Source organism: Chelonoidis abingdonii, chromosome 2, assembly GCF_003597395.2.
Source record: "Chelonoidis abingdonii isolate Lonesome George chromosome 2, CheloAbing_2.0, whole genome shotgun sequence".
In the NCBI taxonomy this organism is placed as follows: Eukaryota; Metazoa; Chordata; order Testudines; family Testudinidae; genus Chelonoidis; species Chelonoidis abingdonii.
In genome coordinates this window covers 156,542,649-156,564,917 of record NC_133770.1, presented here as the reverse complement: position 1 = coordinate 156,564,917, position 22,269 = coordinate 156,542,649, and the positions used below count along the sequence as shown (strand labels likewise).

Sequence of the window (22,269 nt, the reverse complement as noted above, 5' to 3'; positions counted from 1 at the left end):
GCTGACCCGGGGCGGGAGGGGGCGCCCTGGGCTGCCAGGTTGCAGGCGGCTCCCTGACCCGGGGGGGGGGCACCCTGGGCTGCCGGGCTGCTGCGGTGGCTCCCTGACCTCAGCGGCGCGCTGACCGGCGGCGCCCTGACCTGGGGGACTCCTTGGGCTGCTGGCAGCAGGCAACTGCTGCCACCGGCAGCTCAGCCCCTCCAGCAGCAGCGGCTGCAACCATTTAAAAATTTTTTGGGGGGTGCCACTTTTTGGCACCCCCAAATCTTGGCGCCCTAGGCAACCGCCTAGTTCGCCTAAATGGTTGCACTGGCCCTGAGTGCAGGCCTACTCTCCTTGCTTGAGAGGTGTGTAACATACTTGCTGTGTGCATTTGGAGCAACAGGAAATGACTTCATAACTTGCAGACGTTACTCTGCCCACAATACGAGCAGAGAGAGGGATGGGTGCAGAAGGCCTTGTGAAACTGGCTTCCAGCACTTAGCTGCTGCTAGTGCCACTCCACTCCTGTTCTCCAGTGTTATTCTCTCCGCACCCTGCACTTCCCATCTCAGCCGATGGCTGTACTCGCCTTCAGGAGCCAAATTGCTTCTTCTCTGGTGGAAACTGGGGCCCGATATTTACAGCAGGGCCTTTGCAAAGCTCAGAGACTGGGCTCAAATCCTGCACTTCCTTAGTCAGGACAAAAGCCTGTTGACTTCAGTGGGGTCAGGATTTGGCTCTATATCTGGTTGCTACATACCTCCAAAATATAAAGCATTAGTCACGAAAAAACAAAAGCAGAGGGGCAAGAAATGTGGGAGAAGCTCCTATGATACCAGAGTGCAAAGTCACACCCCACAGGCGACACCCTCTTGGAGAGTGCAGCTCCCTGCCCCAGCTGCCTCTGCCTGTGAGACTCCACCTCCCTGTCCATGTGACCTTGTGACTATGCATGTGAGGGCATACCGGCCGGGTGCAGCAGGGGCATGTTTCAAAATGGTGTTGTCCAATACCGGATTACACCATGTTCCAGTTTTGTCTTTATACCGGATAGGGGACAAACCTAAGAAAAGCAGGACTGTCTGGTTTAAAAAAAATATTATGGATGACTTGCCCAGTGATTTACCTGCCCAGGGATGTACTGGTAGCAAAAAGAAGTGGTTAAACTACCCAGAACTGAACTCCATATTTCCCCAATGAGACGTGGGTAAACTCCACTTACCCACATTACCCTCGACTGCCCTATGGGTCCTGCCTACATCCTAATTTCAGCTCACGTATCTCTTAGCTTCAAGCAGGTATGTGATTGTGGTCACTTTCTATAGCTAATGGAGAGAGAGATGGATTTTTTCTTCTAAGCCTTAGGAGGGAAACACCTAGACTCCAGGAACCACAGTCTGAAACCCCAGCAGGTTTCATTTAGCCTATACTCAGCCCTTTGCATTGGGTTACAAATATATAAAAAGTTATTATAAAAAGAGAACAATGATCAGTTGTTCTCCATTTCCACCAAAGGAGTCATCACCTTATTTTGCAGCATGGGAGAGTTAGGTTAGATATTAGGAAAAACTTTCTAATCACAAGGATAGTTAAACACTGGAATAGCTTATCAAGGAAAGTTGTGGCATCCCCGTCAATAGAAGTTTTTAAGAATAGGTTAGACAAACACCTGCAGGGATGGTTTGAGTTCACTTGGTCCTGCCTCGGTATAGGGGAATGGCTTAGATGATATCTACATTCCTATTATTCTATCAAACTGTATGAAATTCAGGTCTCCTGATGGTTTTGACCCCAACGCTATTTTAGGCTAGGCATTAACAAATGAACAGAATTATAACTAGAACTGGTTGAAACCCCCCCCCCCCCAAACACACAAAAAACCCCAAATTGTTTTTGCCAAGAATTTCAATTAAAGCTTTGCATGGTACCAAGTATCAGGGGGTAGCCATGTTAGTCAGTATCCACAAAAACAATGAGGAGTCTGGTGGCACCTTAAAGACTAAGTATCTAACACCAGACTCCTCATCATTTTAATTAAAGCTTTGTTTGTTTTTATTGAAATGGCTTGAGTTTTTGTTGAAAATCCTAAATCTGAAACATTTGGGGTTTTCAGGTTTTTATTTTTTTCAATGTCAAGGAAAATGGATATTTTCAGCAGAAGTAGTACCAGGAACTTTTGTTGATTGATAGATGATAGATATTCTTACTAAACCAGCCCAAAACTGATTGGGCATTGTTGCATTCTAAGGTCTTGTCTACACAGAAAAGTTGAACTGCAATAACCATGGTGTTAGAGTGCTTTTTATGGGAAGGATGGCAGCTTTTCATTTTATGCACCTCCCAAGGAACCCCTAAAACCCATGCTGGGGATGGGTGTAGCCCTGACTTGGGTGGAAAAGTGCCACCTACTGACTCAGCAACATTACTTTTTAAGTTGTTCAGTAGTGCAACTTAAAACAGTATAAATGAGCTTTACACAGTATAGCTTATCTTGTACAGGAAGGGGAACAATCTGTACTACCACTACGCGGCAGCTGAATGCTGGCATAACAGCATCTACACTGTAGTGGTAAAAACTCACACCCATAATCACCATATTTTAGGGTTGCCAACACTATATTTCAAAAATAAGGGACTGTTTTCTTAGCAGCCCCGCCACACCCCTCCTCCCAATAGGGTGACCAGATGTCCCAATTTTATAAGGACAGTCCCAATTTTTGGGTCTTTTTCTTATACAGGCTTCGATTACCCCCACCCCTGTCCTGATTTTTCACATTTGCTGTCTGGTCTCCCTACCTCTTAAAATTATCAATAAATAATAAATCATCATCATCAGTGGTACTCACCTACATTCCCCAGGGGTATTTCTTGCTGCTTTTTGCAGCACTCTGCAACTTGTTGTACAGAGATGAAAAAATAAGGGACATGCCTTGTAATAAGGGGCTGTTGGCAACCCTACCATATTGATACCAAGCATATATCAAATTTGCAACGGTACAAAAACCTGGCCACTTCCCTGTCAGCTTCTTCAATAGCCAGCAGAGGGCGCTCTGTAGTTGTGTTTCCACTTTCATAGGGCGGGAGGCATTGTGGCAGCCTCTCTGTTCTGTACAGAGCAGGACTTTAAATGGGCACATGTAATAAGGAGCTGTATGGCCAGCTTGTGGGTTTGTCACGGAAGGCAAGTTATTTAGGGGGAACGACATGCAGCCGTTGCTTATGAATGCGCAGCAGCAACTCTGGCCAGGAAGTTGGTGCTGAATGCAAAGGAGAAGCCTGGCTCAGTAAAACCACAGTGAGCCAAGAGGCAACACCCCCAAATTGAATAGGATCAGGGCAGTGGGTTTAACATCCCGCTTTGTGCAGAGCTTCCTTTACTTTTTACTGGAACCAAGGCAGCTCAGTCACCTGCAGACTAACCCTGCAATCACTCTGCTGGGCCAATAGGCTTCATCCTCAGTCAGGACCAAGAGCGTCACCATGGCTTGCAGCACATCTCCCAGGCGTGTGTAAGAGGGTGGAGGGCTGAGTGAAGAGGCAGCACTGAACAGGCACAGTGCATGTGGACACGGCCTATCGTTTCCTAGCTGGAGGTGCAGCCAGGGTGTTTAGAGGGAAACAATCAAAATCAGAAGCATTTAACAAAAGGACGCTGCTCAAAATGTGCCAAGCTCACAGTTATCAGCTTCCTGTTCCGCAACAGCGGCCAAAAGAGGGCTGAGCTGAACCGTTACCAGCCCACCCACTGGGACCATCCAGAGAAGCAGAGGCAAAGGTAGCCGGGCACTGGCAATTCAAAGCACAGGAAAGGAAATAGGTTGAAGGTGAAAGCTTTAAACAGGCTTTGTTCGCAAACCTGAGAGGGCCTTTCTGCACACGGAGGCTGGGCTCTGAGCTTGTGAAAGCGGGAACCCACAGAGCTGTGGTTTCTGGCCTGAAACCTGATAAGGGAGTCAGTCCTATGCATGCCTCTGCCTATAGAGTGAATTACAGAAGACTCCATTATGTTAAGTCCCCTACTGGCATAGAGGGGCCTTAAAGGGGGCGAAAACAGTCCCAAGAAATACTCCCAGCCAGAGAGCTCCCGACACCAGCTGTGCTCCCAGATCCCAGGGTTGGGGTCATGTCACGGGTTGGCGGATGGTGTGGGGTGATCAGGCTGGGCTGTGGTCGGAGTAAGCTGCATTCCAGATACTCTTTGCTTCCTACAGCTCACTAGGGGAACTGGAGTGTAAGTGAGAGTAGCCCTAACGCAGGCCCCAAACTGCCCCAGAATACAGGAACACACAACTTAAATCCTTGACCTGAGAGCAGGGACAGTCCAACTGAGCATCAGCGTCAGGCCCTGGACAGAGCTTTGGGGTCAGGGATGATTGGCCCTGCCTCATTTAGAAGTGCAGAAGTGTTTTCACAGCCGGGTTGAGACACATTCTTCTGAGCTGCCTGCAGTGCTGTGTCCACCTTGCTGCTTTCCCCACAGCACAGCCACATGCAACCCATACTCTATCCCACCTGCTACCCAGACTGTTTGTAATCACTGCAAGCTAGGAAACCTAGTCCACAGTGCCTCAGCAGGGGACAGAAGGCTTGCAGGGTAAACACAGAGAGCCGTGCCTGTAGCACACAGAGCACTGCTTTCCCTGACAGCACAGCTATTTGGGCGGCAGCAGCAGGACCAGACAATCCACTCCCACAGGCAAACAACTATGTCACAGCCCAGGCCACTGGTATGGACACATGTCCTGTTATAGTTACAATAGGGTAGAGGAATTGGGTGGTATCTCTTTAAATAGTTTGGGAGCCCTCTACTTTGGGGCCTGTCTCTAGGGTGACCAGATGTCCTGATTTTATAGGGACAGTCCTGTTATTTGGGGCTTTTTCTCATATAGGTGCCAATTACCACCCACCTCCTGTCCAGATTTTTCACACTTTCTATCTGGTTACCTTATCTCAGTGTCTTCTATTACAGAAGCCACCAGAACCTAACAGAGCTGCAGTGGCTGTGTGTATCTGTATGCCTTGTATGTTTATAGGGAGCCAGTAAACAGTTATTTGGGACCCACATTAGCCGTGTGGTTTCATCATCTTAGTGCTGTGTAGAGACCAAGGCACAGTAGTTACTAACCAGGTACTCAGCATGTTGTAAGTGGGTGTGAAGCCGGTTTGCAGCCAGTCAATGCTGCTGACTGGCTACCAGTTCAGAGAATTTGTAGCATAGACAGGGCCTAAAGCTTCCTTGGTTTATGTGTTAAAAAAAAAAAAAAAAAAAAAAAAGAGACCAAAAACAAAACAAGCAAAAACACACACAAAAATGAGGAGTCCTTGTGGCACCTTAGAGACTAACACATTTATTTGGGCATAAGCTTTTGCATACTACAGTAGCTCCAGCCAAGATAAAGACCCCAGCAGGCTAGAGGCAGCACATACACATAGTGAGAGACACTCCCTACCATAAAGGGCATACAGTCTAAATGGACAAGAGGAAAATGATTGACACAACATCACAGCAAGTCAGTGGTAGCTCCAGGATTAGAACCCACTTCTGCTGTGCTCCCAGTCCAGTACTCAAGTCACTAGACAACACTGTCTCCCATGGTGTGAGTCTTGATTGATTTATCCTTACTACAGCTCCGCATGGTTACCTCAGCTACCGCATTCCATTCTGCATCAGACATCAGAAGTGCATAGGGGCTTATACTGCAAAATTCAGAAACCAGTCTGGATTTTCAGCAGCTCTAAAAGCCAAACAAGTTTGGAGCTTGGTGCATGCTACAGCAAGGGAGCAGCTACAAAACCAGGGCCTAACTTCAGGATTCCAACCACTTTCTCCTCCAAATGCGCTAGTATCATATTTATCTTCATTGGCCTAGCAGTAATCACGGTACCTAAACTACTCCTTAAAACCTTAACAAAGAATAGTAGATTAGAGATGGGATCAAAGCAAAACTCTAGCTCCAAGCATGGCCTATTTCCCTAGGCTTTGTTAGCTTAGCAAAGTTGGAGAGGCTTGTAAATATGCTGAGAAAACAGACTGATGCAGCTTCCTTTCTATGCATACTAGAATATATATTCCACTGTGGCTAACACATCCCTCCCTGGAGGGGGTGGCGTCTTACAGCTGAACACAGCACTGGCCTTCACTTTGACAGCCTGCTGACAGTATCTATCCTGTTTCAGAGAGAATGGTTCTAAGGCAAGTTACTCACTGACTTTATGATAGAGTTGATGGAGGAAAACAGCTGTTCCCCAGGCCCTGAACTTATTTGCAAGTATGTAAACACTGGGGAAGGCATTGGAATGGGATAGGTTTTAGTGCCATATTCCTAGGAAATGTAAAAAGCACAGAGATTTTCCTACGCTGAGACTTCCAGGTCCTCTGGGGAGTATATAATCTGACCCATTGCCACTTCAATCTTATGCTGCCCACAACCAGAAGAAGAGGCATTCTGTCTGGGTCTTCATTACAGGTGGACCCAAAGCAAAACCTGGCTCCATACACACTATACTTTGGGAAGTTTAGATCACAGCTGGCCTCTCTCTCTGTAAGGGCTAAACCAAATTCCTCAATCTGACCTCCAGAAAAATTTGCATTTGTATCTTCCTGACTGCAGGGTGTAACCTCCCCACAAAGAGTCCCTGACCAGGGCTTTGAATCAACCAAAGAATAGGCTTATCCTGCCACTCCACTCAGAGAATCCAGCCCAAATTTCACACTGAGGACCATCGATGCTGGGACAGGATTTGGGGAGTGCAAGAGGGATACCCATGAGGTGCAATAAAGCTCCTTGCTGTACACCTCAGGACTAAGTCTCAGTGCTTTCACGGAATGAGTGCCTGGTCACCTGGAACGCACCACAGGGCAGCAAGAGCCTGTTCTGGCTAAGGACGAAACCTCAGTTTGGGATTTACCAAATTAAACATGGGGATTAATGAAGATTCCTCAGTGAAGTGCTCTAGCGACAGTGTTATTTGCATCCAATGCAGTGTTGCTTCAGATGAAGTGGGCTGTAGGCCACCAAAGCTTATACTCAAGTAAATTTGTTAGTCTCTAAGGTGCCCCAAGTACTCCTCGTTCTTTTTGCACATACAGACTAATATGGCTGCTATTCTGAAACCAAACAAAAACACAAAAGCAAGATGCGTAGGGCCCGGGCAGCCAGATTCACCCTGGCAGGGTTCAAGTCAGCATGCTAACAATAGCAGTGTGGATGCTGTGGCTCGGGGTGGAGCTGGGGTCTTAGACCCACACGACTCCCCCTGAGCTGCAGCTGGAGTTGCAATGGCCATGTTACTATTTTTAGCATGCTAGCTCACTTCCAGCTAACACAAGTCTGCAGGAGTAGCAGGTTTGTATAATTTTTGGTGGTGCCCAGAATGGGTCCAAGTTCCACCCTCCCCATGAGGGGGGTGAGGACTGTGCCTGGGGATGAGGGATTTTGGGTGTGAGAGGGACTATGGGCTAGGGCAGAGGGTTGGGATGTGGGGGAGGGGAGGGATCTGGCTGGGGGGGGCAGGCTCTGCTGTGGGGCTAGGAATGAGGAGTTTGGAGTGCAGGCAGGCTACCCCAAGGCTGGGGCCAGAGGAGGAGGACTTGCCCCAGCCATCTCCCCACCAGCAGCAGCGAGCTTCAGGGGACAGGCCCTCCTCACTCCCTCAGCACCCTACCCCCGCACCACTGTCACTGAATGTGCTCCTAGGGCCCCCTCACCTCCCCTGTGGTGGGTGACGGGGCGAGGGGGGCTGCCATCACATGTGCGCCTCCTCCCTCAGCCTGCTGCTGGTGCCCTTCCCTTTCGTAGCCAGCAGTGGCCGCGGGAGCATGGCAGGCGGGGATGCTCTGTGGGAGGCACATGGGGGCAGCAGGAGGGGCTGGGGAAGAGACCCAGCCCCCGAACATTGAGGGAACCTGGCCTCTGTGCTCTGAATATTGCTGGAGCCCGGCACCAGGGGCCCATATAACTCACCGCCCCTACGAGCCTGGACATGAGCTGGGACCCTTGTGGTGTAGACTTACCCCTACAGTCTAACCTCACCCTGCTGCAGACTGCGGCAGGGTTTAGCTTGCAAGAGCCATGCATAAAGTCCATCTGACTGCTTCCTCCATGCCCAAAATAAAGGCAGCTCTGCCCCTGTGTTGAACTTTGTACAAACAGCCTGGCCTTGGTGAGTCAGGTGACTCTGAAAACCTACAGTGAGTATAGTTGGGTATGGGAGAACCTAGAGCGGTTAATACCACCAACAATAGCAATACAGCAACCTGGGCCTAAGGGCCAGATATTCAAAAACGCTTAACATACTGGGCACTGCTGAGCATGTTTGAAAATCTGGGCCTTACTCAGCTGCCTAAATGGGACCAAGCTCCATCCCCGCAGAGTCAACAAAAGTTGGTAGCCTACTAGGGACAGATCTTTAACAGTGAGACAACATTGTCCTGGCAACGCTGACTATCCTTTATATCAGCCCAGGAAGTTACCTACTGACTATCATTGAAGGCTTTACTGTAATAATTAGACCTGGACAAAAATTTTCATACCAAACTTTTTCCCCCCACTGTAAAATGCAGATTCAGGGCTGAATCTGAACTGAACTGCAGAGTGTAAAATCCATGAATAACCTGGAACATTTTGAACGGACACATTTTGGGAATTTGTGTCAAATTGCATCAATCAGAAAAAGAAACACACAAAAAAAAGAAACTCAGAAAAAAAATGGAAATGGTTCATTTTTGACATTTTCCACATGAAAATTTGGCTTTTTCAAATCTAAATGACTTTTGGCTTAGAAACATCTTAGGTCCATCCAAAACAATTTTTTTCCTTCTGATTATTTGGTTCCATCAGTGAACTGAAAATTCAGGCAGCCATTCTCACTGCTCTAGTGATAATGATGCTTTGCTGTTTTATAGCACTTTTCGCCTGAGGCTCTCCAAACATTTAACAAATAGTGGACTAAATCCTAAATGCTGGACTAGCATAACTAGAGACTTGTCTACATGATGGAGTAATGTGCTGTATGGGGGTGCACATTTTGAAGTGCACTAATGTTGTGCAGTGTTGGCCGTTAATTGGTCAGTGTAGATCCTGCTGGTGCACACTAAAGGTGCCTTAGTGTGCTTTTCAGAAAGCACTATGTTAAAGCACACCAGCAGAGTCTACCTGGCTATAACACTGTTAGGACTCACCACTGCGGTGCCTCCTGCTGGTTGCTCCAGTAATGAGCTCAGTCCAGCTCTGAAGCATCCTCTGCGGCTGGTGTCTTGCCCGCTGTCTGCTCTACTCCACTGTTTTGGACTTGCATTGCTCCCCCGCTTGGCAGTGCCCTCTTCAGGACATTGCCCTCCAGCAGTGCCCACTACTTTTTTCTCACCCCCCTTGTGGGGGGGGTCACGGCAGTCTTTTGGCTTGCACCAGCCACAGGGGCCAACCACAACCCAAAGTCTAGCCCCTCATTTCCAGGGCAAGTTGCAGTCTGTATTGGCCATGCGCCTCCACAGCCAGATGCGGTGCAAGGTGGGGGATCCAGGCCCACTCGCTACTCTGGGTTCCGACCCAAGGACCCTCTAGCAGCAGCCTCTCTCTGCCCTCCTCTCCCTTTGTCTGCCTATCATTCCTGGGCCACTTCCCCTTGGTCCTTGCACCTTCTTGGCTCTTTCTGGCAGGGACCTGCAGCCTAGCAGGTAACAGGCCAGAGCTCACCCTCCATTCCCCTGAGCCTGTCCAGCACTGCTCTCTCTCAGGTACTATCCCTGGGAGCCAGTCCTCCTCCCTGGCTTGGCAGGGAGAGACTCCCCTCTGCTCTATTGGGCAGTGCCTTATATCTGGGCTGCCCCAGCAGCTGCCTCCTGTTTGGCTCCTAACAAGCCTGGCCCTAATTAGCTGCAGGTTTCCACAGCCTCCCTGGCTGCTTCTGCCCCATCCCCTGCTGTTGTGGGCCACCTGCACCACTACACTGGCCCAGTGTGCAACATGTCAGTGCACTTCAGAAATCAGACCTCAGGGAGCGCATTACCCCCATGTGGACAGGCCTTCAGTGGAGTGTTCCATTAGTTAACTACTGCTCACAACCACCTTGCATGGCAGGGTAAATCTAAAATCCCCATTTTACAAATGGGGAATGTGAGGTACACAGAGGTTAAGTAACTTGTCCCAGTGAAAAGCAGGGCTGGGAAGAGAAGCCAGCAGTCCAGGCTCTCAGTGCATTAACATGTGGCGTGGGAAGCTCTGCAATGAGAGTGGACATCTCAGCGGCTCACACCCAAGTAGGGTGACCAGACAGCAAATGTGAAAAATCGGGAGGAAGGTAGGAAGGGTAATAGGAACCTATACAAGAAAGAGACCCCAAAATCGGGACTGTCCTATAAAATCGGGACATCTGGACAAGTGATGTTATCGCACCTGGAAGAGCAATTGAAGGCCTTGTCCCTGCCAGGTTACTGGTATAGCTGTACTGGTGTCAGACTGCACTTGTGAAAATTGTGTGAACACACGGGGTTTGCACTCCTGGCTAAAAACCTATGCATTCATTTAGATCCATCCCAGCATGGCAATGCCTGTTAGGAGATGGTAGATTAGCTACCTTTGCCTCTGAAATAAGGCACACAATGACTATCTAGAGAAATGGGAAGGATTGTAAAGAGGTCATTAGTCAAGGAGGCCATGCTCATGGTCCAGTAATAGGCTTACTTTGCAACAAGGAAAATTACAGTTTAATATTAAAGAGGAGTCATAGAATATCAGGGTTGGAAGGGACCTCAGGAGGTCATCTAGTCCAACCCCCTGCTCAAAGCAGGACCAACCCCAACTAAATCATCCCAGCCAGGGCTTTGTCAAGCCTGACCTTAAAAACCTCTAAGGAAGGAGATTCCTCCACCTCCCTAGGTAACCCATTCCAGTGCTTCACCACCCTCCTAGTAAAAAAGTTTTTCCTAATATCCAACCTAGACCTCCCCCACTGCAACTTGAGACCATTGCTCCTTGTTCTGTTATCTGGTACCACTGAGCTTCCTAACTATTAGAGAATGGACCAATCTGCTGAGGGAAGTATGAGGAATCACCATTACTGGAGATATGACAGCTACAGTACCACACATGGGCTTGGGATATAATGATGAAAATGATGGGCCTGATTCTTCAGTGCCTGCTGCCTTGTGTAGTCCTTTGTGCCTGTGCAAAGTGAGCATAGCGTTTATTAAAATTTGCAGTACAGTGGGGTCTAGAGACCCCAGCTGAGGTCAGGACTCCAGAGCGGTAGGTGCTGTCTATACACGTAGTGTGAGACAGTCCCTAAGTTATACTCCAAATGGACAAGACCAACAAAGGGTGAGAGAAAGCAAGTATCATTATCCCCATTATATAGATGGGGAGCTGAGGAATAGCAAGGTTAAAGTGACTTGCCCCATGTCATATAGGGAAACTGTGGCAGAGCCAGGAATCTCCTGAGTCCCAGTCCAGTGCCTTAACCATAAGACCGTCCCCTTCAATTCCATTCTACCGCCTGAGAGACTGGAGCGTTCTCATGCAGTATCACTCTGCACACAGGATGACCCAAGAGTTAGCCTGGGTGTTCCCCCAACCCCTTCAATCTACACAGAACATCTCACTCGGGCTTGAGGGTGCTTTAACATCAGGCTAGCAGGCATGGCTGAGATTATAGGCTACATCTTGGGTTTTACTTCAACCCAGGCTGGCAACCTCCTTACTTTACAATGAGAACTCAGGCTGATCCAGCCCAGGTGCTTAGTCTGCCAAGCCTATCCCTGCTTCATTTCAGCTACACTTGTACAGCATTGGAACAGAGACTTGCCATCCAAGAAATCCATTTCCTGTGCTGCAGTTGGCCAGAAGCTGATATACCTGCCTTCTGGTGTGGTGTGCTGTCAGTAAGACCCCCACGAGCATTGCTGTAGGAAGGACAGATGAGACAATACTCTGCAAACGAGCTCATAGAGTGGCCCACTTCAATGCACCACCAAAAACCACAGGATGTCTTGCTAGAAATCCGACCCAGCACATGGGCTAGCACAGAACCATTGTGGATGCAGCCACACAGGTCTGGCTCGGGTAGATGTTTGTAGCAGGGACCCTCCACTCATGCTAAACTACCCCAGGCTAACTCTGCAGTGAATACTTTTTCATAGACAACACCTTTCATCCTGCTCATTTGACTTGTTATGGTAGTCTCCTGGATGACACTTTTCATCAGAATGGAGCTGTCAACCAAGAGAGCGCACTGTCTGATTGCTGTGCGCGGGACCGTGGCTTGTAGTACAACAGAGATGGAATGGTTTCAAGTTTGCCCAGTCCTGGTTTAACACGTTAGAAGCGGGTTGTGGTTTTGCAAAACAAACATTTGCAGAACGGCCTCTGCATTAGTAGGGCTGCGCTCTCCAGACAGTAACATTCAGTTTAATGAAGTCAGATTTTCACTCTGTCCAGCCCTCATGCTGTGCATCATCCTCTAAAAATCCTAACCTGCTGAGTAGTTAACATCCCCTGTGTGGCATGAAGGGATGTGATCAGGGAATAGGAATGCTCCTGTAAATTAGCAGGTGTTTTGTTAGCATGTTCTGAGCCTCTCTCGTGGGGTTTGAATAACAGATGTGTTAGCAATAGTGTTTTGAATAGTTCTAACTGCTGAGGTTCTGATCAGGAAACCCCCGTTTTGATCATGCTTGTTAGGGCTGTAGTCTCCGGGTGCATCTACACTGCAAAGTACCACCCACGGCACTGCATCTCAGAGCCTGGGTCAGTTGGCTCAGGCTCACGGGGCTTGGACTGCAGGGCTAAAAGCGAAGGTGTAGACATTTGGGCTCAGGCTGGAGCCAGGGCTCTGAGACCCTCTCCACAAACTGGGTTTCAGAACCTGGGCTCCAGCCCACACCTGAACATCTACACTGCTATTTTTAGCCCCATCCTGCAAACTCTAGTCAATTGACCCGGGCTCTAAGACTCAGCACCGCAGGTTTATTTTTGCATCGTAGATATACTGTAAAGGATCTTGGCATTCAAATCCCATTGAAAGACTAACTCAGGTCCCTTCTGAAAAGCCTACTCTAAATCCAGATCCATATATTGGGGAACTTCCCATATCAACATACGCCCAGGAACAAAAACCCTGATTCTCTACTGCCTCACACCTGGAGGAGTTCTTTGCACTTGTGCAAAGTAAGTGTGAAACATAATTGAACCAGCAGCTTTGTGTAGCCACTCCGCCCAGGTGCATATGACTAGATGAGTCGAAAGAGGCAGGTTTCTCTCTTGCAACGACAGAGTGGGCTCTTCTTCTGGAAGTGTTTTAATGGCAAAGTGGAGGAGTTGGGCTGTATTCAACCCTCACTGGCAGTCTCCTAAACTGCAATGCTCCCTATAGGTGCTAGACTTAGAGATGTGTGGGGTGCTGCAGCACCTCCTGGCTTGAAGTGGTTTCCATCATATACAGGATTTACAGTTTGGTTAGATGGCTCTCAGCAGCCCCACTGTACAAACTGTTCCAGTGCCCCTAACACTCCCTGACCACAGAAGTAACCATGAAGCACTTTCAGATGTCTGCACACAACTCATTTCTTTGGCTTAGACTTCCCTCAATAATTTCTCCACCAAAGGTGCATGGTCACAAGCCCACAACACACACTTGCATGTGCACAACGCACACGCCCAACAGACACACGTCTGCACATATAGACATGGGATGTGCCTGCTCACCATGTGCACAGATGGAAGCAAGCAGACAAACAGAAAACAAATCAAGCTGGGTAGGAAGAGAGAGAGTCATTGTTATTTTTACTTGTAAATGGGAACCACTTAGATGGTAGTGGGGGCCATATAAGTAGATAGGTGGACAGAGCAACTGAGCAGCTCTGAAGAGGTATGAAGGTCTTTAAGTTTGCAGACATTAACCTCTTGGAACAGCCTGCTGTGGCCTTGGCCAGTGTACTGGACTGGGCTTCAGTAGATCTAGGTTCTATCCCCGGTTTTGCTCCTCAGTGACCTGGAGTAAGTCACTTCACCCCACTGTGTCTCAGTTTCCCCATTTGTAAAATAGGGCTCATAATACTGACCTCCTTTCTAAAAAGCACTAGATGAGATGTAGATTTTATGATTACTATTGCATAAGGGGCAAGAACATTCATGCCAACAGGAAATGACTTTTGAAATGTGATTGATGATTCAGAGGGCCTGAGTCCTAGCTCACTCACAGCAGCTTTACTTTGTTGACATCAGTGCACTTATTCCCCATTTATGCTGATGAGGAGAGAGGACAATCACACCCAGAAAGTCAAATGGCTACCACAAGCAGGGACCAGTAAAACAGAGTTGCACTGTATTTTTACAGTATCGGCCATGCACATAATGACAATACAATCTGACCCGTGATGCTCAGAGTGCGATGCACAGCTATTTATGTGCCCAGATGACTGTCCCACAGATGAAAATAAAAGGAGCAGTGATACTTTTCCTCTTTAGGAAATGTTCTCCCCGGATCGGTATTCAACATTGCTGTACCTCTTAGACAGACCCATCAGGATCAGGGCCCCTTTGTGCCAGGAACCTTGCTACCACACAATAAAAGACAGCACTGGCCCTGAAGAGTTCGCAATCTCATTGGCCTTTCAGATATGTTATGTGTTGTGTGAGCTGTTCAAAAGGCAGATGGCACCTTTGGAAGTATCACCCAGTGTAAATAGTTTTAAAAAAGGTGGCTCTCAACCGTTCCAGAGTCTGATTTGTCTTGCGTACCCTCCAAGTTTCACTTCACTTAAAAACTACTTGCTTACACAATCAGACCTAAAAGTACAAAAGTGTCACAGCCACACTAATACTGAAAAAAAAAAGTCTGACTTTCTCATTTTTATCATATAATTATAAAATAAATCAATTGGAATATAAATATTATACTTACATTTGAGTGTATGGTATATAGAACGATAGAAACAAGTCATTGTCTGTATGAAATTTTAGTTTGTACTGACTTCACTTGTGCCTTTATGTAGCCTGTTGTAAAACTAGGCAAATATCTAGATGAGTTGATGTATCCCCGGGAAGACCTCTGCATATCTCCAGGGGTATGTGTACCTCTGGTTGAGAACCACTGCTTTAAAACACATTTTGAAAGTTCCCCCATCACTGCTGTGTCTTTTTTTTTCTTTTTTTTTTTTTGACGAGTCTAAATGAAACAGTCCCATATAGAAGCTAATTATTATCTTCTCTCATTTGTGAGACAGTAACTCCCACGCAGGAAAAAGGAAGCATATTTTGACAGATACTGCAGCCACTTCCTTTAAAAGCCTCTAGCCCATTGGCTCTACACAGGCAGAGGGGACAGATAGCTGCTTCTGATTGCCTCAAAGCAATTCATTTTAGGTTTTACTTAACTCTGTCTGAAGAGACCCACTTTCCATGCAACGGTGGACTTTCCGCTAATGGGACAGCCTTGAAAATCTCTACCTGGGAGCTCCTTTGAATCCCATGTCCCTCTGTCAGTATGTGTCTGTCTTCCTCTCTCCAGCTCGTTCCAGGAGCGTGATGACTGGTGATCCCATGGCGGCCTGCAACTGGGCAGCCTCCCCCAACCTGCTGGAGCGGCCCCTGAAGATCGGCTGGCTGAAGAAGCAACGCTCCATCGTCAAGAACTGGCAGCAGCGGTACTTTGTACTGAGGGGCCAGCAGCTGTGTTACTACAAGGACGAGGAAGATGCCAAGCCCCAGGTACAGTGAGGCAGCACTTTGTATCCTAGGTCTAGGAAGGGTCCTGAAGGGAGGCATAGGGGAGATGTTTTTTGGCAGGGATGATGTAGCACAGAGGTAAGCCCCTGAATATCCTGCTCCCTGCCGTACTGATATTACTATTTATTATTACTTGTCTTTCCATTGCACTGAGGAGTCCCACTCAGGGACCAAGACTCCATTGTATTAGGCACTGTGCAAACACAGAAGGGGTCCCTGCCCCAAGCCGCTTACAAGCTACATATAAGAGTTTGGATATGTATAAGTGGTGGATACAGACAGACCAATGGTAACAATGAGACAATATTGGTCAGCGTAACAGGCAGTGGTCTCAGCACGCCGGTGTGCTAACCGCTGTCAAGTGTTTTCTAGGCCTTGTGGCAAAGGAGAGCTTTAAGGAGGGTTCGGAAAGAGGCGAACGAGTTCATTTTGCAGCTGTTTAAGGGAAGCTTATCCCAGGTGCAAGGGGCAGGATGCGAGAAAGCACGAAGCTTCTTGTTTGAAAATGTGAGAAGTAGATGATAGAGGCTGGCACGGTGGGCTGATCCGAGGTGGGAGTCGACATTTTTGATAGTGACCGAGAGATGATAGGAAGGGTGATGGTGGGTGGTGAGCCATGAAGGGCCTGGAAGTGAAGACAAGCAGCTTGTGTTTGAGGTGATAAAGAAGAGGGAAGCAATGGAGGCTGATGTTGTCCGTGCAAGAGACTAGGAGAATGATCTTTGCAGCAGTATTCTGAATGGATAGGAGAGAGTAGGGTGGCCAGACATCCCAATTTTATAGGGACAGTCCTGATTTTTGGGTCTTTTTCTTATACAGCCTCCTACTCCCTCACCTCCCCAAGTCCTCATTTTTCACACTTGCTGTCTGGTCACCCTAGGAGAGAAGCAAGTTTGCATTTGTCAAGGCCAGTGAGAAGGATGGTGCAGTGATGGAGATGTGGCATGATGAGAGCTTGAAAGAGCGTCTTATTGGGGTGGATGGATAGGAAAGGCCGTGTCTTAGAGACGTGATGTGGGAAGAATTGGCAAGATTTAGACATAGCCTGCCAGTGTGGTTCTAGAGAGAGGTTGGAGTTGAAGCTGATGCCCAGGTTATGGTCCTGAGTAACTGGTAGGATGGCAGTGTTGTTCACAGTGATTGAGAAAGGAGATGGGGAAGATTAAGAATAGTTTTAGCCATGTTGCATTTGAGCTGACAACTAGAGATCCGGGAAGAGAAAGCCTCTCTAATGTTGGGTTCCAGGTCCTGCCTTGGGGTTGTTCTGCTCCAGGGTTTAAGTTCAGGCCAAGCCTTGATGTAGAACTCTGTTCTCTCTGGCTATGAAATGGAGAGTGGGGGCAGGACCTAAGTAGATGTGCAGTGAGGCAGAATGAATTGTGAAGCTTTGTAGGGAACGTATGGGGCCCATTTACAAAGTTTCCAGAGCTACTGGCACCCTGGGGTGGCCACCACCACAGCTGTGAGCCTGGTCACCCAAGAGGGCTGGAGGGAATAAGGTGAAGAAGGAAAGGGCAAGAAATAGAGCTTTCAAAAAACTCAGGGCAAATGTAGTCTGAATTTTGCAGAGCAGGGACGACCCTTTGGCAGGGCCAGCGTTTTCATTTAGGCGACTTAGGCAGTCGCCTTGGGCGCCAGCATTATGAGGGGGGCGGCATTTTGCCGGGGGGGTTGGCTGGCGGCTCCGGTGGAGCTGCCGCAGTCGTACCTGTGGATGGTCCGCTGGTCCCGGGGCTCCAGTGGACCTGCCGCAGGCATTTCTGCAGACGGTCCGCTGGTCCCGCGGCTCTGATGGACCTGCCGCAGGCATGCCTGTGGCAGCTCCACCGGAGCCGCGAGACCCGCGCGCGGGGCAGCGAAATGGCCCGGGGCCTAGGATGCCAGAAAGCCTGGCGCCGGTCCTGCCCTTTGGGAAGGGGATCCTTTGTGATAACACCATGTAATCTGGTGCATTCCAAGGCCAGGGTATTTGCACTTCAGAAATATATTCTTTAGTAGATCTGATTTATACTGATTTCTGTGGGCCCCAGCTCCCTAAGGGTTTATTGCCATAGTCACAAAATAGGAGGGAAGCTCAGAAGGCCTTTGTTCACGCCCTGCCACTTATCTTGCATCCCTTTCCACCTCCTCACTCCCATGCCTCCCTGCCACATCATTTGCAACATAGCTGAACGCACAAGAGATGTTAACAACAGCTAACATTTCAAACAAACTTTACAAAGCCATGGCCATGGTTGGACAGCTCATGATTCACTGGCACGGCCGCATGTGGGGGTGGGGAGATTTCCTGCTGGTCCATTTATGCTCAGGTCCCTTGACTTCAAAGGTTTCATCTGCTACTGCTGCTGGTATATAGGGGAACAGCTCCAGTGACTTAGATGGAATTTCACCCACAGCTGCAGGATCTTTCTTTTAAAGGAGCTGCCTGACTCTTCCAAGTTGGGTCTCTGAACCTGCTTAAATCCCCTTTGAATGACACAAAAATGGAACATCACAAACTCCCAGGGTAGTAATGCAGGTACATGACCCTGCCTCCTTCTATAGCTCCAGGTGTCCTTGAGGGAAGGAAGATTAATAATGTAGAGCAGTGGTGCCCAAGCTTATTACACAGGAGGGCCTAAGCACAATCTCAAGTGGACCAAACAGATTGTAAATCTTATTAAAATATGAATAGTCACCTATAATGATTTATAATTTAAAGTTCAGCTCGTTTTGTGCGTATTTAGATAGGTTGTTTCTATGTACAGTATTGTCTATTTACACACTTGCATAAACTAAACTGATGTTAAACATAATAACAAAACTCTAATGAATTGGCCATTAGTATAGTGTGTTGAAGCAGGTCTTATGAAATGCTATGATGGGCCATGTATGTAGAGTGGCCTCCCCGATGGAGAGGACCAGCCTCTCTGCATAGTACCCTGTCTTCCATCCCAATGGCTACACAAGGTGTTTTTGTCAGTCAGCTTTTAACATCCAGACTGCCTTTAACTCAGCTGCTGTCTCCAAAACATAAGCATAATCCCTGGTTTAATATGTTACACATCCCCATGATAATGGCTGATCCACATACAAGTAGAGCTGGTAAAAAAGATATACATATTTTATATTTTGTGGAGGAAATTAAAAAAATTTTTTTTCTCTTTTCCATTTTGGAAAAAACATGTCCTGCAATTTTTCTTGTTTTTTTAACTGACTTTTTTTTGTTTCTGAAAACCATATTTCACTCAACTAAAAACTAAGCATTTTTACCCCAAACTTATTTTTTTTCCATGGGTCCCCCCCCAATCAAAACAAAAAAACACTCTGCTTTTTTTGGTAGGAAATGTCAGTGAAAATTACATCAAAACCAAAAAATTGTGGAAAATATAAAGTCATTTTTTTGTTGAAATTCCTTTGATGATGACAAAATTCCTGTCAACTCTGGATATGAGTCTGCTACTGCTTCTAGCTAGAACATGGAGACTGGCAGAGCTATCCAGGGGATGTGGAGATACTACTCCCATTAATTTCAAAGGGAACTATGCATCCATATTTCTGTTGAGAACCTCAGCCTGCAGCGGTAGAAGTTCACTATTAATTAATATTACTATTGGTATTACTATAACGGCTTGGTTCATTCTTTTAACACTGCCAAGATGCTGGGTGTAATCCGCACATGTGACCTGAGCAAAGTGGGCTACATAAACACGTAATTAGCTAAAGCCCTCTCTGTTTCCACCCATGGCACCACTTCTTACTCCCCTCTGCTGCCCTATTCTGAGACATTGCTTGTGCTGACTCATGCAGTTATGTCTGCCAGCCTGGGTCCACATCTCTTTTTAGGTTGGACATGTGATCTGATGACGTGGAAGCAAGAGTCATAAGCCTGATGATCTTGGTGATAACTGCTGTGGCCTTTATTGTAATGGAATGTAATCTACTCAGCCAGTTTGAAATTGGTGCTGCCCTAATCCACAGTGAGAGAATCCAGGCTAAAGGAGATGTTCCTCGAACCTTCTCACCTTGTGGCCAGCCAAAGGGATATTCTTCTTAAATAACTGGCTAGATGGTGGTACTGCTGAGAAGGATCTGAGGGATTACAGTGGATCACAAACTGAATGAGAGTCAACAATGTGGTGCAGTTGCAAAAAAAAAAAAAAAAAAAGGCTAATGTTAATCTGGGATATATTAACAGGAGTGTTGTATGTAAGACACAGAAGGTAATTGGCACGCTCTCCTAGGCACTGGCAAGACCTCAGCTGGAGTAATGTGTCCATTTCTAGGCACCATGCTTTAAAGAAGATGTGGACAAATCGAGGAGAGTCCAGAGAACAGCAACAAAAATGATGAAGGTTTAAATGTGACCTATGAGGAAAAGTTAAAAAAAAACAACGGTGCCTGTTCAGTCTTGAGCAATAAGACTGAGGAGAAGACCTGTTAACAGTCTTCAAATATGTTTAGAGCTGTTACAAAGAGGGTGGTGATCAATTCTTTTCCATGTCCACCACAGGTACGGCAAGTAGTAATGGGCTTCATCTGAAGAAAGGGAGGCTTAGGTTAGAAACTAGGGAAAACTTTCTAACTATGAGGGTAGTTAAGCTCTGGAACAGGCTTCTGAGGGAGGTTGTGGAATCCCCATCACTGGAGATTTTTTAAGAACATGTTTGACAAACACCTGTCAGGGATGGTCTAGGTTTACTCAGTCCTGCTACGGTGCAGGCAGCTGGACCTGATGACTTCTGGAGGTCCCTTCCAGCCCGAAATTGCTATGGTTCGATCCATCATTACCAACACGATCCAAAGAGGAGAGTTTTATTTTTAAATGGCTGATTCAAGGCTATTGCTGTCTTTGTTTCTAGGGCTGCCTGTTTCTGCAGGGAAGCACTGTTAAGGAGGCAATCAGCAACCCAGAGGAAGCAGGGAAGTTTATCTTTGAAATCATCCCAGGTGAGCACGATGACACAACACAGAGATCTCCCGTCTCCTCCTTGTCTCACAAGGCTAGGTATCCCATGCTTATGGCTTAATATGGTGCCCCACCTGTAGATCCACCAAGCATGGGGGAGACTCACTGGGAGAGCTGCTTGAAAATTTTTTGATGGAATGGTTTTCTGTGAGAAAATGCAGTTTTGTTGACATCTAGATGTTTTCTGGAAACAATCGATTGTGGCAAAAATTTTCATGGAAAAAGTGTCAAAATGAATGGTTTTGCTCTCTCATCTAATTTCAATCTCAAAACATGTCATAAGGTAAAAAGTTTTATTTCAATGTTCTCATTTCATTTGACTTCCTGTTGAATTTTAAATTGTCTGTATAATAAGATTCCAGGATTGTCACTCTGTGTGCATTACTCTGAAGCCTAGAATGTCTGACTCAGTGTGAAATAATGGAAACTGCTACAAACATGGTCAAGAGGTCTTTCTGTTCAGAATATTGACAGTTCAACCATCACTGGGATTCGCAGTTTGTTACCCTCCAGTTTTAAGTTCTCAGCCATTTGATATTACAAACTACACCCATGCAATAGCATAGGCTTTCAGCTGCTAGCAGTCTAATATTTTATATTACATTATGGTTCAACATTATCAAAACAAAATGCTTCCAAATTTAAATTTTTCAGAATTTCCATTTTGTGAGAAATTTCATAATTTTCAATTTGTTTCTGATTCATAACAAAAACAAAATTTGAAATGTCAGGAAATGACAGAAATTCCATTTTCCAGCCAGCTCTACTCACTGGGAGTAGAACTCCAGTGTCCTGACAAGTGCCCAATTTGGATCTAAATAAAAATGACTAATTTCAACTTGCCATGTGTTCTTCACTCAGTCTTAAACTGATAAAGAACTGCCACATTCCACTCCAGAGTTGGCTGCATTTCACTGGTGGGTAAAGGATTTGTGTAAGTATATATGGGGCCTGATTGTCCTCTTATTTATACCAGGGTAAACCAGGAGTATCTCCTCTACAGTCGCTGGAGAGACATTGTTGTGGGGGGGAAGAGAATCAGGCCCCAAATTTGTAAGTCACTCTGGAAAATACTTTGGGAGAAGTATCAGGTAAATGCACCGAGCAGAGCGTTGAGAGAAAACAGGATAACTATTCACTCCACTGCGATGTTCATTTTCTGTTAGTTTATTTCCTTGGTGGAAAGCTTTAAAGATGGAGAGATAGTGAAAACAACATGTCTCCCTGAGACACCACCTCATTTTATAGCCAGATCGAGATGAATGGAATAATGGGTTTTTTGGGTCCATAGCACTTAGCTAAGAAATCAATAAGGGCACATGTCTTTGTTCCACTCCAAACTCCCTTTACGAGTAATTATTTTTGCAGGGGTCTCAGGAGACCAGAATCGAACAGGACAAGACTCCTATGTACTGATGGCCAACTCCCAATCCGAGATGGATGAGTGGGTTAAGTCGATCAGAAGAGTGGTGGGATCTCCATCAGGAGGTAAAGGGGAGCTGAAATGGCCCCGGAGGTGGCTTTTCAATAACATCTTATGCTTCTATAGCATAGATTAGGGGTATGGAACGGCTGTCATATGAGGAGAGATTAGTAAGACTGGGTCTTTTCAGCTTG

General features: G+C 46.9%; 1 protein-coding gene across 1 annotated transcript in view; it reads left to right on the top strand.

The window, feature by feature from the left end:
- ARHGAP25 (Rho GTPase activating protein 25) overlaps nucleotides 1-22,269 on the top strand; it is a 46,274-nt gene that overhangs the window by 4,107 nt on the left and 19,898 nt on the right. Inside the window, exons 2-4 of the mRNA XM_032786670.2 lie at nucleotides 15,487-15,686; nucleotides 20,546-20,633; nucleotides 22,021-22,140. Of these exons, the coding sequence (XP_032642561.1) occupies nucleotides 15,487-15,686; nucleotides 20,546-20,633; nucleotides 22,021-22,140 (408 nt within the window). The remainder of the gene's footprint in view (nucleotides 1-15,486; nucleotides 15,687-20,545; nucleotides 20,634-22,020; nucleotides 22,141-22,269) is intronic.